This window comes from Talpa occidentalis, unplaced genomic scaffold, assembly GCF_014898055.3.
Source record: "Talpa occidentalis isolate TD23 unplaced genomic scaffold, MPIMG_talOcc4v2.1 talOcc4.15, whole genome shotgun sequence".
Lineage (NCBI taxonomy): Eukaryota > Metazoa > Chordata > Mammalia > Eulipotyphla > Talpidae > Talpa > Talpa occidentalis.
The window spans coordinates 8,388,346-8,405,589 of NW_023601543.1; the positions used below are offsets into that span (position 1 = coordinate 8,388,346).

The following is a 17,244-nucleotide window of genomic DNA, read 5'->3' on the forward strand; positions in this document are numbered from 1 at the left end:
TATTTAGTTCATCTGTTTTCGCTATATACCGCTTATGTGTGAAATCATATGATGTCTGATTGCCTTTTTTCTGTCTGGCTCATTTCACTAAACCTAATCCCCTCTAAATCCATCCATGCACTTGCACATGGCAGGCTTTCATCCTTTTTTTTTTTTTTTTTTTTTGTAGCTGAAGAGTATCCAATGGAGTATGTAAGCCACATCTTTATCCACTTATCAATTGATGGGCTTTTTAGGTCTTTTCCATTTCTTGATTCTTGCAAATAATGTTGTGATCAACATGGGGGTACATGACGTCTCTTCAAATTAGTATTTTTGTATGTTTTGGGTAAATATCCAGAAGTAGGATAACTTGGTCATAGGGAATTTCTGTATTTGATTTCTTGAGGACTCTCCATACTGCTTTCCACAATGGCTACACCAATTTACAAGTCCACCAATAGTGTACAAGTGTCCCCTTCTCTCCACATCCTCTGTAATACTTGCTGTTTCTCATAGAGCTTCCATATGATCCAGCAATTCCACTCCTAGGTATTTACCCAAAGGACACAGAAACATCAATTCCAAAGAACACCTGCACCCCTATGTTTATAGCAGCACTGTTTACAATAGCTAAGCTTTGGAAACAACCCAAATGCCCCAAAAATAGATGACTGGATCAAGAAGATGTGGTACATATACACCATGGAATATTACTCAGCATTCAAAAAAGATAAACTCATGCAATTTGCAGCAACATGGATGGCGCTGGAAGGGATCATGCTCAGCGAAATAAGCCAGAAAGAAAAAGAAAAATACCGGATGGTCTCACTCATAGCAGGAATCTAGAAAACTTAAATAAGGGACCAGGAAAATGAATAACTATAAGAAAGTGAAAATCAAAATCAACAAAAAACTATGAACCAGAGACACTTTTAGGGGGGCAGGGGCGGGAGGGGAGGGATTGGGGTCAGAATGGGGGGGGCTGCAATTGTATGGGGAAATAACAATAAAATTTATTATCTAATAAAAAAAATTATATATGACAGCTTAAAAAAAATACTTGCTGTTTCTTGTCTTTTGGGTAGTAACCATTCTCACAGGTGTGAGGTGATATTTTGTTTTGATTTGCATGATGAACATCTTTTCGTGTGCCTACTGGCCATTTGTATGTCTTTGGAGAAGCGTCTATTCAGGTCCTCTGCTCATTTTTTAATTGGGTTGCTATTTTGTAATTGTTGAGTTTTATGAGTTCTGTGGATATTTTGGATATTAACCCCTGTGGGATGGATGATGTGCAAATATGTTCTCCCATTTAGCAGGAAGTCCTTTCCGTCCTTATTTGTAAATGCGTTTGTCTGATGGGCATCGTTGGGTGTTCTGCTGACCCTTCCGACCCACCATATCCAGGAACTTATTCCTGAGGGAGCAGTATCTTAGCACCTTTAAAACATGATTCCCTTGTGTTCCCCATGACAACAAGAGTAAGTTTCTGACTTATTCAAGTCAGAAATCTGGGAATTGATCTTTCTAGTCTCTGCTTTCTCATCAGACGCATTCAAACCTCATATCTTGCAAAGGTAGAATTTAAGAGTAAAGTCTGCCCTCATCCTCACTGTTGTTGCTGCTATTCAAAAACTCAACATCTAGTTTCACTTATGTGTGGAATATAGAGAAACCACACCATGGGTCAGAGAAAGCCAAACTTAGAAACTGGCCCTTGAAAGCTGACTGGATATGGCCTCCCCTGGTGGCGCAGCGGTTGAGCGCTGGGCTGCGAAGCTGCCCGCAGCCTCTGCAGCCGGTTTGATCCCCGGCCACTGGTGAGGGCCCCACATGGCACACAGACCTATCTTGCCACCCGCTGCTCCCCTCAGCAGTGTACTTCGGTCCTTCTGCCTGCTCTGCTCCCTGCTCTGGCGAATTCTCTCGCCCTCCCGTGCTTCTGACTGTACCCAGTGCTTGTATAAATAAATAAAATAAATCTTAAAAAAAAAAAAGAAAGCTGACTGGAGAACTGAAGCATGGGGTGGGGGAGGGGAGTGCTGCGTAGGGGTGGGGGTGTAGCAGAACATAGGGAGGGAGTACATGAACTAGGGTGGGGGACTATGGGTGCTTTGGTAGTGGGAGGGCTATATGAACATCACCGAAAGGGAGGGATCATGTGTTTTCAAAATAGAAACAACATAAACCAACGTTACCTCCACAAATTTAAATTTAAAAACAAAATCAACTCACCACCCCTGGCTTGGGTTAGTTTACCAGTCTCCTCGCTCATCTGTCTGCCTCCACTGTTGTCCTAATGCAGTGCTTTCCCACAGCCAAAGTCATCTAGAGTGTGAAGCTGACTGTGTAGCTGTGTTGCTTCTACCCTCTTAGACTCTCCCTTTGTAGGGAAAAAACCCAATGTCTTTCCTGATCTGACCCTTTTGGCCATCTTCTGTCACCAGCTCCCATTGCCTGATCCCCAACATCATTTTCCTCTGGCTTTGCTGACTGTGTGTGGCCTCTTACAGAGGTGGATAGTATAGTGCCTGAGAGCTCAGGCTAGGGTCCAAATCAAGGCTTCACCAGCTCTGGGGCAAGTCACACTAAAGCTGTCTGAGCTTCAGTGTCTTTATTTATAAGGGTGATGGGCTGACTCCTTCACAGGATTATTATGAAGAGGAACTGTATTAATGTTGGCCAAGATACCTGGCATAGAGCAAGCATTTGATATTTGGTGGCTCATTATTAGAGTGGCCCATACCATTCCATCCCTTACTAGTTTGGCTTAGTACCCTCGTTCTTTGTTTTTTGCATTTTTTCATTTAGTGGTTATTTCTAGACCACCTACTTGGTACTAGTATTCTAGAAGTTAGGAAAACATTGGTGCATCAGAGTGAATTTCTGTTCCAATTAACTCCTCTTTATGCTTTAATACTTTTTTTGAGCTTCCCGAGTCTAGGATGCTCTGTGCTTACCTGTTGTATGTAATCAAGTTTCTTTGTTTCACTTAACAACTTTTCATGCTGTAGAGTTAATGATTCCTAATGGGCTTCACTATTTGACTGTCATTTTCTTGCAAGCTGGGTGGGGACTATATTTTATTCATTCATGTCCTCTGACTACTAACTGTGCTTGATAATCATTTATTTAAATAAACGAAATGGACCCGTGGAAGGTAATCAGTGAATGTTGCTTGGATAAAGCTGAAAGTATGATTCCATAATACAGTTTTCTTGCACACAGTATTTTAGCTCCTTCCTGCTCTGAGGGCTTCCTAGGCACCTGCTTCCTAATTCAAGCTGTTTCTACGGGGAGTGGGAGCAATTTGAGTCTGCATAACTATATTTATTTATTTATTTTTGGATCATAAGGTTTTTCTATTTTCAGTTTTTTTAAATACTTTGATGTACATTTTACATCATCATTAATTCTCCTCTCAGGTGTAATCCTCATAAAATTACCGCCCCTGGCTCACCCACCCATGCTGGAGATACAACTAACTTTAAAATAAAGGTGAAGATTGAATTCTTAGGAACATGGGATTGACTTTAGTATGAGAAAATTCCATGTGGCGATCTTTACAAGTATCTGCCCTGGTGACCTTCGTTAGTTTTATTTTCTATTTTATGATTTTAGATTTTATCGGAATCCATTTTTAAAGTGTTCTTTTTTGTGGCTTTTATGACTTAAAATTGGTTTTCTTGAAATTGCGTATTTTTGGATCATGTTTTGATCATTTTTTCCCTTTTACTCGTTCTCTCCACAGGCTTCCTTCCCTGGGAGCTTGCACTTGGTTTTGGTTCTGCGCCCCACCAGTTTTCTTCAACGAACGTTCACAGACATTGGGTTTCGATTTAGTCAGGAGGATTTCATGCTGAAGTTACCGGTGAGAATATATTATTTAAATGTTCTGTCCCTTGAATTCTCACGAAGACTTGACACTATGCTGTTGATGTATTCTGTGTGCCCATGAAGCAGTTAAAGGAATAAAACAGAACTTAACCTTCTCTAAAATGTAGATTTGAAATCCCCAAAATGCTTTTCTGCTTCTACTGTTCAAATAAAGGCATATATTAATCAATTTGTAACAAAGTCAATCCTCTTAAAAAGTACGTGTCATAAATGTTATATGTATATATGTATATGTATGTGTGTGTATATAAAGTCAGTACACTTTATTTTTAATAAAAGTGAGTGTGTGTTTTATGTATTTGAACTCCCAGGAACTTACATCCTGAGCTAGTTCAAAGGAACATGTTCCTTTTTATTTTCAAAGATATTTTGATATGTTCTTAGGGTTAGGAGGAGAGTACTCATAAATTTTGATACTTATGCAAAGATCAGTCCCTCCTGATAAATTCTAACTTACTGCATAGAAACCCTTTTACTTTGTCAGAAGCATAACAGTCATTCAGAAGGTTGACCGTTAGCAGTACAAAATTTTAGATCAAGGAGAATTAGGTAGTTGGGTTTCTATGGAGATGCATTTAGCTTTATGGCAAAATGTTTTGTAAATGAAAACTGTTACTACTAGAAGAAGATAGTGCATATGTGGGGAGGTGGGTGGTGTAGAAGAGAGAATTGTGGGGACCTTGTATAGATGGTAACTTTCTGTTAACTGAATGCTAAGATGGTTGTTCAGTTGAATGGAGGATTGTCACCAAGGGCAGTTAACAGTTTAACAGTATCTCTCTTGCTTATTTATATAGGTGGTTATGCTGAGCTCAGTTAGTGATTTGCTGACATACATTGATGACAAGCAATTAACCCCTGAGTTAGGCGGCACCTTGCAGTACTGCCACAGTGAATGGATCATCTTCAGAAATGTATGTTTCTTTTGCCCTTACTGTAGAGACTATAGTTCATGTTAGCCTTTAAATCTAGTTCTCAACTCTTTTCCTCTTTGGGAAAAACAGATTTCTGGGGCTCCTACTTTTCAAATACCTCTATAATTCAATATGTTGATTTTTCTCCCTTAGGAAATACTAGAAATGATGACGAGCCACTGAGGATGGCAGTTGAAGGAGAGGCCTAGGGAATAAAAAGCTCACACTGGGCACATCTCTTCCTGTGGCCATGTAGATATGGAAAAAATAAAGGGTTTGAGTTCAAATCCTAGCACTGCTGACTTGTAGCCTTATGACCTTGGACAAGTTATAGGCCTCAGTTTTCCCAGTTTTAAAATGGGGATAATAATATTTTACCTCAGGGATAAAAGGAAGAGGAAATAAAAATGTAAGATATTTTGCACAGTGCCTGGCATATGGCATATGTTACAAATAATATTATTAATCTCATTGCCTAGTCGTGCCCCCAAGGCAGTGAGATTTGTAGCAAAGACTCCTTCTGTTCTAGAAAATTACAAGTAGGCGAGCCAAGTACTCTACATTTCACAGTTGTGACTCTCTCACGAGGATCTCTATTTCAAATCCCAGAGATATGGGAGCCCTCTGAAGGAAATAATGATATTAAATTAAATCAGGATTCTATTTTCCCATTCTTATTCTCCATTCAGCAGTCCTATGCATACATATGTGTATTGTCAAAATGAGCAGTGTTCCCCTAAAATAATCTACAAAACTATAAACAAGAGAGCCAATACCTTGACCTGCATGGTAACCAGAGGGCTTATATGGTCTCTGCAAGTTACCCTTCTTTCTGTGATTAATTGATTTTGGAAGCAAAATAAACCTCATGTTACTTGACATTTTAGGGTGACAGGGCATTTGTGATCACAAAAAAAAAAAAAAAAACCTTGTACAGTTTTTGATATGAATCGTGACGAGTTGTTCCACTGTCACCTGAGTCTATCACTTTGTTTGAAACGCTGATGTTTGTTCAGAAATGACAATAAATGTGTAGAAAGTGGCTTTGACATTCTCCTCTCTCTTCAGAAGTAATAAAGTGATGTCATGGTGGCAGAATTTGATACGATAGGAAAAATACTGCTTTTCAAAGGCATGTCAATATCCGTGTCCATCAATGAAATCTGTATCCATAAAACAAATTTCTTAATACATGCCATCTTGAAGAGATAGTTTTTGTTAGTGTCCAAGAAATAAGTACAGAAATTTAGATCAAAGATAGTCAAAAGATATCCATTTAGATCAAAGATAGTCTAGTTTCTTAGAGGCTTTGATGCAAAGTTATTTGATTGCCAAGAGCAGTGCCTTAGGCGAGGAGAGTTTGTATCTGTGTTTGCTGTCATACCACAATAAAAGTAGAAACAATAACTGATCCCGGTTTTGATACTCTGGCAGAGTTTCCATAGAATTAAAAGAATCATTGGCTCTTTGCAGGCAATAGAAAATTTTGCCCTCACAGTGAAGGAAATGGCTCAGATGTTACAGTCCTTTGGAACTGAACTGGCTGAGACAGAACTTCCGAATGATATTCCTTCCATAGAAGAAATTCTTGCAGTTCGTGCTGAAAGGTATCAGCTGCTCAAGGTATGTCTAATAGAGTGGATAAACAAGCTTACCATGCAGTTCACCATCTCCTTTCTCGAGAGGTATTCACTGTGTACATTTCACCTGGATTAGAGAGCCGGGAGGCAGAAGACAGTTATATATTCTAAAGCACACTTTCTAAAAGTAAGAATTCTGTTCAAGTGGAGAATGTTGTGGATATGTGGGATTTAAGTGTCTCTTTGAACAGTGGTTTGTTTGTAAATAGAATTGTGTATTGTTGCTCCAGAATAACCACTTACACTTTGTTAGAGGGAAGGGCTCTCCCTTTGGAAACGAGAAAAAATAATCAAGAGGCAGCCAGGTGTCCCATTTTAACCTCTGTGACAGGTGCCCAGGGACATGGAGAAGGAGACTTGGTGAGGGCTCAGTGGGCCTGGCTCCTTGTCCCCAATCTGCTGTGTGCTGCTGACAAGGCAGACCTGGCAGAAGCAGTCACAGCTTTCTTTTCCAGAGTCCCAAAATTCGCTGTTTTCTCCTGGGGACCATACGTGGCGAGTTGATTTTGCCCTCCTACCCAGTTGTCTGCAGTATTGGAGGGAAGGGTTCTGAGTCACAGTTCAGATGGTCATCAACTGCTTATGGATGCACTTTCCTCCCAGAAGTTTAAGGGTGATCTAACAGACACATGTGTATGACACTAGACATGCTGGGAGCAACAGCACAGGAGACATTTTTAAGGAGAAGAGAGAAACTCAAATTTGGAATCATAATGTACAAGTAAAACTCTGTTTAAGGAAGAAAAGTGTCCCTCACAAGCCGTGACACTGGGTGATTTGTTTATGTTTTTTTTTTCTTTTTAAAGATTTATTTGTTTATGCATACAAGAGCTGGGGTGTAGGCCATCATCGGTGCGGGGGTTGTGGATTCACCAGAGATGGAGTGGGGAGCAGAACAGGCAGATCTACTGATATATATACTGCTGAGGGGAGCAGCGGATGAGGCAGGCGAGGTCTGCCATGTGGGTTGGCTCCCTGGCTGGGGATAGTTTCATAGTGCTGAGACTTAACCCCTTGCACCACCAGGGAGGCCCTGTTCTTTTCCCTTTTATGCATCATGAGGTTGATGAGGAAGAAGGTGGTGATGAGGATGATGCAGCGTAGCTCATACGGTTGATATGATGATGAAATGAAGCCTGCGGTGGTAAATCTACAGCATTGTTGGACAGAGTTGACAGTTAGTAAATATTAGTAGTTAATGGTTATGTTCTCGCTCAGCTTGGTGGGATGGAATTTAGTCCCAGGAAAAATGTACATACACCCCAAAGTTTTGCTTAAGAATTCACAGGGCCCTTAGGTCTCCTGAAGGAGGTCATAGAGCACTCTTAGATGCCTGAAGAATCTGCCCTCCAGCTTAAGGCCTTCTGAACAGTGGCATATATTTCATGATGAATTAATTAACCCAAATGTGAAGGAGCATAGTACCTAGGGAGGCAGCGATTAGTAATTATCAAGTATGGGTAGGAAAGGCTTCTAACTATATCTGAATAGCCATTAAGTATAATTTGTAACTGTATGCTTTCTAGCGCGGTAGTCTTTATTCTGCTCTTACTGCTTCACTGGAGGACATTCAAAATATTAGCAGAAGGGAATAGAATAAATGACAACTTTTTGCCAGTAAGAGGAGACTACAAAGGAAGCGTGGGGTTCTGCCTGTGAAGATCTTATTAAAAAGTAGTGATTGCAGCCTCCATCTCAACAGGTAGAGGCTTCTGGGAGATCCTCACAGCTTGGGGATTCTTGGTTCTGAGTCTTCCTGAATTTTTTGTTCCAAAGGCAAAGAGCATGGTTGAGCTACTGTTTCTGTTCTGTGTGTTCTTCGGGACATTCAGGTCAGGCTATTGGCAGGCTGATATGCCCTGTTGTGCCTTTGTGCAGAATGATATCACAGCTGTCACCAAAGAAGGAAGAATTCTGCTCACAAATCTGGAAGTGCCTAACACTGGGGAAGCTGTCAGTTCAAGACTTGACCATCATCAGCACATAGGTGGTGACTGGCAGACTATTAATAAGTGAGTGTTCCCCTTTTTGGTCTAGGGCTACTTATTTAATGCTACAAAGGCCTGTGAAGTGTGAAAGTATTCCTGGGCCCCTGGGAATTTGGGAGCTCCCTCCCGAGTTGTTCCATAGAGATGAGCTTGCTTGTGGCAGAGACTCTACACCAATACCCACTGCTGGCACCATGGGCTATGCCTTTGCTCTCTGCCCTCATGTCCAGGCCAGGTACATATCTATACACCTACAGAAGAAATGGTTGCTTTTAAGGTGGTCTTTGACTTTTCTTTGTTAAGATTGCTGACTCAAGTACGTGATATGGAAATAGCTTTTGATGGATTTTGGGAAAAGCACCAACTGAAAATGGAGCAGTATCTGCAACTATGGAAGTTCGAGCAGGATTTCCAAGAGGTCAGTGCAAACCTTCATTTATGCATCTCTTCTCATTATGCCAGGTATAATGGCATAATGATATTCCTTGGGTATCAGAAATGCAGTCCTTCGAGATGTCCCTTTTTACCTGTATAGAGAGAAAATGGAGGCAACTACGCATGATCCTGTGACCTAGAATGGAGAAAACAATGAAAAGGCCACGACTTCTTTGGCTCACTCATGTCCTTCAAGAAAGCTCTTTAGTGCAAACCTCTGTGGCAGAAATAAAGTTGTGATCTACCCTGATGTTTGCGATTCAAATTTATTTTAGATACAAAGTGCTTTCATACTATGGGATGGCTTTCCAAGGAGATAACAGCCAACATCCTTCTTGATTCTTTGAATACCGTATACCTATGCCGACCGTTCTTAATATACCCTAACTTTTTTGGGGAAGCAGCAGTTCATTTCAATGAAAAGCCTACTGGATAAATAAAATCATGCATAGTTGTTCATTATTCAAAAAGTTAAAGGTATATGCTAGTTGGACCCTTCTGGAAACTCTATCATGTATGGTTAAACTTAAGTTTCTTGTTCTCTCTCTCTTTTTTTTAAAAAAAAATTTATCTATCTATCTATCTATCTATCTATCTATCTATCTATCTATCTATCTATCTATCTATCTATCTATCTATCTATCTATTTATTTATATAAGCACTGGGTACAGTCAGAAGCGCGGGAGGGTGAGAGAATTCACCAGAGCCAGAGCAGGGAGCAGAGCAGGCAGAAGGACCAAAGTACACTGCTGAGGGGAGCAGCGGGCGGCAGGAGAGGTCTGTGCGCCATGGGGGACCCTCCTCCTTTGGCCGGGGAGCAACTGGGGATCGAACCAGCGCTGCAGAGACTGCGGGCAGCTTCGCAACCCAGCGCTCAACCGCTGTGCCACCGGGGAGGCCCTCTTGTTCTCTTTTGCAGTCATATCCAAGCTCCTCAGTCTCTTACATAGTATTTTACCAGGGGGTCCAAGGGAAACTCACTTCTTTGCTCACTTATGTGCACCCTGCTTGTTTTCTACCCAGGACTGACTTGCTTGGTATTTCATTCCGTCTAGCCGAGTTAGTTGGAGAGGGGCCTTCATTCTGGACTCAGGGCTCAGATTTGGAAATGCCATGCTCTCCAGGAAACCTTTCTTACAAAAGGAATAAGTCAAATTGTTCTTGGTCCTTCCAGATATTTTGTCTCTTCCCCCAATGGAACACATGCAGAAATGATACTTTTCCTGAACATCATCATTAAGCTTCTACTTAAATTTTAATTTGGAGTCATACTGTTTTCATGTCCCGTGATTATATTGTTTCTCCAAGTCATCGTTCCTGCCTCTTGGTATCATTGTTCGTCTTGGGTGTAATCTCCCTGAGGTCACATGTCTCTCACAGTGCATGCAGGCAGGTTCCGTCTGGTTAGGGACTTAACTTTCAAACAAAAACTTATTTGGAAATTTAAATCTACAGAAAAGTTGCTGACAAAAGAGTAGAAAAAAGTCACCCATATACTGTTTCCCCAGATTCATAAATGAATAATATTTTTCCACTTTGCTTTATCATTTTCCCCTCCCATATACATAATGTGTGTGTGTGGAGAGAGATATCTGTGTGTGTATATACATGTGATTTTTTTCTAACAAATATTTTTCCTGACCCTTTGAAAGTATGTGTGTACAAAATGACCCTTTTCTCTTAAATACTTCAGGATTGTCTATTAGAAATCCTCTCTTGTATAATCACATTCAAATAATCACATTAGCAAGTTCAGTATACTTAACAACAATGTAATACTGTTATCTACTGTTGGTATTCCAGTTTTGTCTGTTAACTCAATAAGGTCCTGTTAACTCAATAAGGGAGATAGTTTCTGCTTCTCCCCTGACAGTACAAGATCCAGTCTAGGGGATCAGGTCTCGCATTAAGCTGTCCTTTCTCTTTAAGTCTATTTTAATCTAGAACAGTCCCTAGCCTTTATCTTTTATGACACTGACAATTTAGAAGAACACGGTCCTTTTTAAAATTATCTGTTTTGTACTTCGAGTTTGTCTGACATTTCCTCATGATTCTATTCAGCTGTATGTCTACCAGGCATGCTCCATAAGTGCTGAGTCCTGCGGGTATCACAACGGGGTGAATGAAACTCACCTGTTCCTCACTGTGGGCACGTAACTAGTAATAACTATGTGGAGAGAAAAAATTAAAATCATGCAATTATCTTACTCCTCATCAAAAGGTCCCTGTAGATGTAGCATCTACAGTTGATTCTTGGTTGCAGCCAGCGTTCACCATGATGGCTGTTAAAGGCTGATTCTCTGACCCAAGTGTCCCTCCTTCCTATAGTAACCAGTCCCTATGGGTATGCCACTGGACGAGTCTTGCCTTTTTCCCATTTATCTTCACGTCAACCTCATGACTTCCTAATTTTCCAGTGGTTTGTAATTCATGATTGTTCTTAACTACTTGGGTGTTTCAGACTGGCTTCTATGTCCTTGTGACAACTGTCCAAAGGTTTTTTTTTTATTACTTCTTTAATTTGGGGCATAAAGAGTTGTCCCAAGCTCATCTTGGTCTTATTCTCTTATTCTGCCTCAGCCTTGCAACCAGATACTTATTTCCTGAGGACCCCTGGCTTACTGTTCTGGGAAATGATGGAAAAGAGCAAGATCTGGGTGCCAGGTGTAGTCATTGTAACAGAGGGTCTTTGTTTCTATGACCATTCACCTCAGAGCTAGAGAGAGAATATATATGCATGCATATATACATGTATGTGTGTATAGCACATAAGTGTCCATACCCATCCACATATGCATGCCCTCACATACACGTGTTGATATTTTATAAGTCACATTGATATCTGCAGGGTTAAATTTTAACAGACAATATCTATTTCTGTGAATTAAAATAACTGAAAATGTTCTCCTTATCTGTACTTTTCTCCCAAGTTGATATTCTTTAATGGCATTTTCTACAAAGTTTGATTATTCAGGTAAAATACTTAAAGATGTGCATGCTTTTAAGACTTTCCCCCTGATTTTTAGCTCGTGACTGAAGTGGAACTTCTATTAAACCAACAAGCAGAGTTGGCAGATGTAACAGGCAATATATCTCAAATAAAGCAAAAACTAAAAAAGTTGGATAACTTAGATGAAAGCTCTCAGGTAAGATTACTTTTCACCTGTTCACTATATTTATGGCCTGTAATAGTTACATCATCATGATTTTCAGTAGTATAAGCCCTTGTAACAATTCATTTCATAGCAGCAATCCACATAATTGGTTCAATAACATTGGTCTATATTCCGTTCTGTTCAACGTGGGCTGGAGGTGACATTGCAGATATGTCAGAGATGTCATGTATGGTAACAGGACGCCTCCGAGATAATGGTGTGAACTGGTGGAAGCCCAAGAATAAGAACAAGAGAATAAATCATTTTGAAGAAGCTCAGAAAATGTCTATCAAGAATGCTATTTCAGTCTCGGAAATGATGGAAACATAGAAGAGCATATTCCCCTAAATATTCATCATTTGATATGTGCCGTTGAATCAGGCATAGATTCAGACAAATATATCTACTTAGTTTTGCTTGCTAGCTTCATGACCTTGGGTAAATGGATTTCATTTCCAACGCCTCATCTATAAGTTGGGGATGAAATGACCTACTTGAAGGAGTGATTGTGAGGCTTCATGTAGATGTTATAGAGAAAACACTTTATACAGCACCTGGGATATGTAGTCATATACAAAGTTCTCAATGAGCCAGCTGTCATTACCCTGCTGGTCTGAAAGCTTGCACTCGTGGCTTCAGTACTTAACAAAGTCTAGCTTTGCTCTCCTGGCTTGTATTTGAGAGTAAAGCTCTGCATTTTTAAAGGTGCATTCTCAGAAAACAGATTGAGGAGCGAACCACAAGCATCTAAAAACAAAAATTGAGAGGCAGCAGTCGGGGTGACCACTTGTGGAATTATGCCTGTTGACCTTTATGGGGCAAGTCACACCTCTCACCTCTCTGTGGTACAGTAGAGACTGAAGGCAAACTGATGTGGAAACGAGTGGACTTTGCTGTGTTTGTTCTTGTTTTGTTTTTAATAATGATGTTCCATTCATCATTGGCGACCCAGTTCAGTTCAAATATGTAAAGTAGTCAGGTGGAGGATGACTAATGATATTTCTTTCTTTTTTTTTTTTTCCCCTCACACTTTAAAAAAAAATTATGGAGGTAACATTGGTTTACAACACTGTACATGGCCTGGAGGTACAGTTCACACGTCTTGAGATATGCGTCACCACACTGCACCCACAGTACTGGGTCTGCTCTCCCCTTTGCTGTCACTAACAAGATTTCTAAGACTGAGATGATACAAAATCCGTTAGCACTCATTTGGCTGGCGCATCTGATATATGTGGTTCTGTTCTAAATATGTACTTACCAGGAGAAGCAAATCTCATCCACATTCTGGGCGGGCTGGTTCATTTTCCGTTTCTACTACTGGCAGTTCTGGAGCTTCTGATGACGTCATTGATATCGCTAATTGTTGTAACTGTGAGCTTTTTTGCAGCCTGCAGAAGTACGACATCAAATCATATTTTTGGAAATATATCTCCCTGTTTAACCTATTTGCTTCTTAATTATTTTTTCTCTTCTTTACAGAGATCATGCACTTATTATTTTCTTTCTTTCTTAAAATTAGGATGTATTAGCAAAGGCCCAGTTTGTGATATTACATGGACACAGACTTGCGGCCAATCACCATTATGCACTTGATTTGATCTGCCAGAGGTGCAATGAACTACGTTATCTTTCCGATATTTTGGTTAAAGAGATCAAAGCAAAACGGATACAGCTGAGCAGGACCTTCAAAATGCATAAACTTCTACAGCAGGTAGTGTCAGGGGAAATGCTGCATTGCCGAGAAAGAAAATAAAATTTTTCCTGGGTCCTTCACAGAGGCCCTAGCGTCAGTGTCTGATATAGCTTTGGAATTAAGTTTGTAAAAAGTCCGAAGGCCTGGGTTTGATTATGCTCACTTAATCCATTGATATCTGCAGGATTCACAGAAGGTCAAGTAGTGTAAGCATTTTGGCCTCTATTCTGAATCTGCAGCTTGTTGTTGCAAAGGCTTCCTTTCTATTTTGAGAACATGTCTGAAGCCTCTGCTCTGCTGATAGTTTGTACTCAGAACCCTTTTGAAAGTCCTGAGGGCCATTTGCTAAAGTCTGAAAACATCACCCACATTTCTTAGTTATAGCAGTAAGAAATTAAAGAGTGACTAGAGAATACACCTCCCTGGCGGTTGGGTCTGACTCCTATCATTGAGTAGGCAGTGATGAGAAGATCCGGCCTTGGCAGTGGAATATGAAGCAGGGCTGTCGCTTCTGGCATCGCATCTGACCATGAACTTTCAATCCGTACATCCCCCTCCTCTGGCCAGGAAACTCCTTGCCCTCTGAGATTAGCCCTCCATGATCCTGATGCATTTCTATTACACTTCAGATTTTGCCAGGAGTTTCATGGTGCACTTGTTGGTTGGGGGAAATAGCGTGCAGCTGAGGTGTGGTGTTGCGAGGATGGTCAACCTCCTGCTGCAGAAAGAATTCCTTGTTACAAAATAAGTGCTGGGCTTCCCAGTCTTGGCTGTACATCAGAAATACCTGTGAGGCTCTGTAAAAATGTAAGTGCCTGATTCACAGCCCTGAGCTACTGAATCCGAATTTCTGGGGCAGAACCCAGATAGCTTTAGTTTTTCATACCCATGCAAGCAGCTTTGCTTCACAGAAGTCAGGGCTGAAAAGCATTATCTTAAGGAAACATATTTCTTCCTTCATGTTGTGTGTGTGTATGTGTGTGTATGTGTGTGTGATTTAATCTTCAGGCTCGTCAGTGCTGTGATGAAGGAGAATGTCTTCTAGCTAACCAGGACATGGGCAAGTTTCAGTCTAAAGAAGATGCTAAGAAAGCTCTCCAGGACATTGAACATTTTCTTGAAATGGCTCTGCCCTTTATAAATTATGATCCTGAAAATCTACAGTATGAATTTGATGTAATTTTATCCCCTGAACTCCAGGTAAGGCTTATCCTCCCCCGCAATAAACTACTATTAAAAACACTAGAATGGGGGCCTCCCCTGGTGGCACAGTGGTAGAGCGCTGGGCTGCAAAGCTGCCCGCAGCCTCTGCAGCACCAGTTCGATCCCCGGCCGCTGGCGAGGGTCCCACATGGCGCGACAGACCTCTCCTGCCGCGCCCGCTGCTCTCCTCAGCAGTGTACTTCGTCGGTCTGCCTGTTCTGTTCCCTGCTCTGGCTCTGGTGAATTCTCTCACCCTCCTGCACTTCTGACTGTACCCAGTGCTTATATAAATAAATAAATCTTAAAAAAAAAAACCAAAATACTAGAATGGCAGGTATGTTGGGAAGAGTTTTCCTACTTCACAGAGAACTTTCAGTCAAACTGCAATGACAGAGTTCCCTTATGGCTCATGGGTTCTGTCAATGCCACTGCCAGCCTCAGAGCGTTTGAAGAGTTACGTTTGCTCCATAACGGAGACTCCGTGCTGTCTGGCCTCATTATTTTTAAACTCTTCACATACCAGGAGCTCTCAACTTCATTTTCTTGTGTGTCCTTGAAGAAAGGTCTAGAGATGGCCCATGTCAAGGGCACTCAGCCCCACATAGGTTTCCTTCATCCTGTAGTGAGCATCCGCCAATGTCCTGGGGACACAGATCTGACCCCCTACTCAGTTTGAGAATGAAGGAAGGCAGCTATGCTGACCACTGTAGCGCTACCCCCAGTGCCCTCTGTAAGACCTTCTTAGGGAAGGAGTAGGCAGCATTTGGAGGAAGCTTGGGGAGCGACATTGAGCCATTCGCTGCCACCCTATGGGGGATGGCACAAGCATTCTCCCCACAGCATAGATAAGAGCAGTTGTCCTGCTCTTTGCTGCAAAACTGTCAAATTGACTCTAAGTTTGGAGCAGTATCTAAATCCAGTATCTAAATCACCACACTTCTTAGGGATGCCCCAGAAAACCAGAAACATGGCTATGGCAATAAGCCCAGGAATCTTTGGAAGCCAGAAATCTGAGCTTGTCTAGCTGCCGCCAGTCATCTAAGAGGGCAAGGGCGTGCATTATCCCTCAGTGCCCCGAGGAGCCTGTAACAACATGAGCAACTATGAAGGGTCCTGCAGGTTAAAGCATGAAACCACATAGAGGGCTTGAGTTCGTGGCTGACTCGCACTGAAGCTGCCTCTGCGCTCCTTTCCAGCCATTACCCCTCCCGCCACTGAAGGGTAACTCACTTTAGGCCGTGCCCTACTTCAGGACTGCATGCTAATTTCTTCTTCAGGTTGTTTTGGTTGCGATCTTGCTATCTTTCTTCTAGTTGTATTTGAAATTCTAAATTTCTTATCTGAGTTCCAGAAATGTGGTAAGATTTGTAATGACTCCATTTCAGAGAAGATTTCACAGGATTCTTATGCGACCTGCAGGTTCAAATGCAGACCGTGCAAGTCAAGCTTGAAAATATTCGAAGTATATTTGAGAACCAACAAGCTGGTTTCAGGAACCTGGCAGAGAAGCGAATGAGGCCCATCAAATTTATGGTCCCGTCCTCTGACAATTTGATCACACCCAGAGCATCATTTTGGTCGGCTAAACATGGTAAATTATTTTTATCTTGCATTGAGCTCTTTGATTCCCCTCTTCCTGCTGTTGTTGAGTTTGTTCCTCTTGGTATAAATCCTGAGTTCATTGTTCCATCATGATAAATGGACATTCGATGTATGCACCTTTGGTCATGTTTAAATTATATTGTACTGGGCAGGAGTCTTGGTCAAGATGACCATACAGCAGTAAAACACAGTGGTGTGGGAGTATTGTCCGGGATGATGATAGTCTCAGCACTGAATGGTCCAGCCTGGCAGTGAGTGTTAATATGTTATCAACATCAGATGCGCCCTTATTTTCAGCAGGTAGAGACAAGTATATGAAACTGGTATACATGTATTTACTACTCACGAGACTCTGACTTGTATGCATGTCTAGTAAATGTATGGCTGAGATAATAGAATGGATTGTCTTTTCCAAATGGGTGCAGATAAATTGAATAGTGAACTCTGAGCGTCCATTTTAATCTTTGGAGACTGGTTTTAACAGTGTAATAAATACTTTCGTCTGATGTTCTCTGGGATAAAATAATTATCCTCACAGAGGTGATGAGCTGGTCTGAAAGTGAGATAACTCTGTTGCCCTAAGGGTTCCTTTGAGCTGCCCCTTGGGTCATTCAGATGAGAGTAATTTGGCCTTTAGGGCTCTAAGTTACTTGAATGGGTGAACATGGTACTAATTTTGGCCTCTGATTTGGGAGAACCAGAAATTTCCTGAATGTCTGGAAACTACTTTG

The 17,244-nt window shown here is 41.3% G+C and overlaps 1 protein-coding gene across 6 annotated transcripts in view; it reads left to right on the top strand.

The window, feature by feature from the left end:
- The window catches only part of MCF2 (MCF.2 cell line derived transforming sequence), a 121,826-nt gene that overhangs the window by 63,443 nt on the left and 41,139 nt on the right, over positions 1-17,244 (top strand). For all 6 annotated transcript variants that reach the window (XM_054695535.1, XM_054695534.1, XM_054695532.1 and 3 more), the window contains 9 exons: positions 3,734-3,853; positions 4,677-4,793; positions 6,267-6,416; positions 8,312-8,445; positions 8,725-8,839; positions 11,884-12,003; positions 13,535-13,726; positions 14,717-14,908; positions 16,331-16,502. In XM_054695535.1, coding sequence (XP_054551510.1) covers positions 3,734-3,853; positions 4,677-4,793; positions 6,267-6,416; positions 8,312-8,445; positions 8,725-8,839; positions 11,884-12,003; positions 13,535-13,726; positions 14,717-14,908; positions 16,331-16,502 — 1,312 coding nt within the window. The remainder of the gene's footprint in view (positions 1-3,733; positions 3,854-4,676; positions 4,794-6,266; positions 6,417-8,311; positions 8,446-8,724; positions 8,840-11,883; positions 12,004-13,534; positions 13,727-14,716; positions 14,909-16,330; positions 16,503-17,244) is intronic.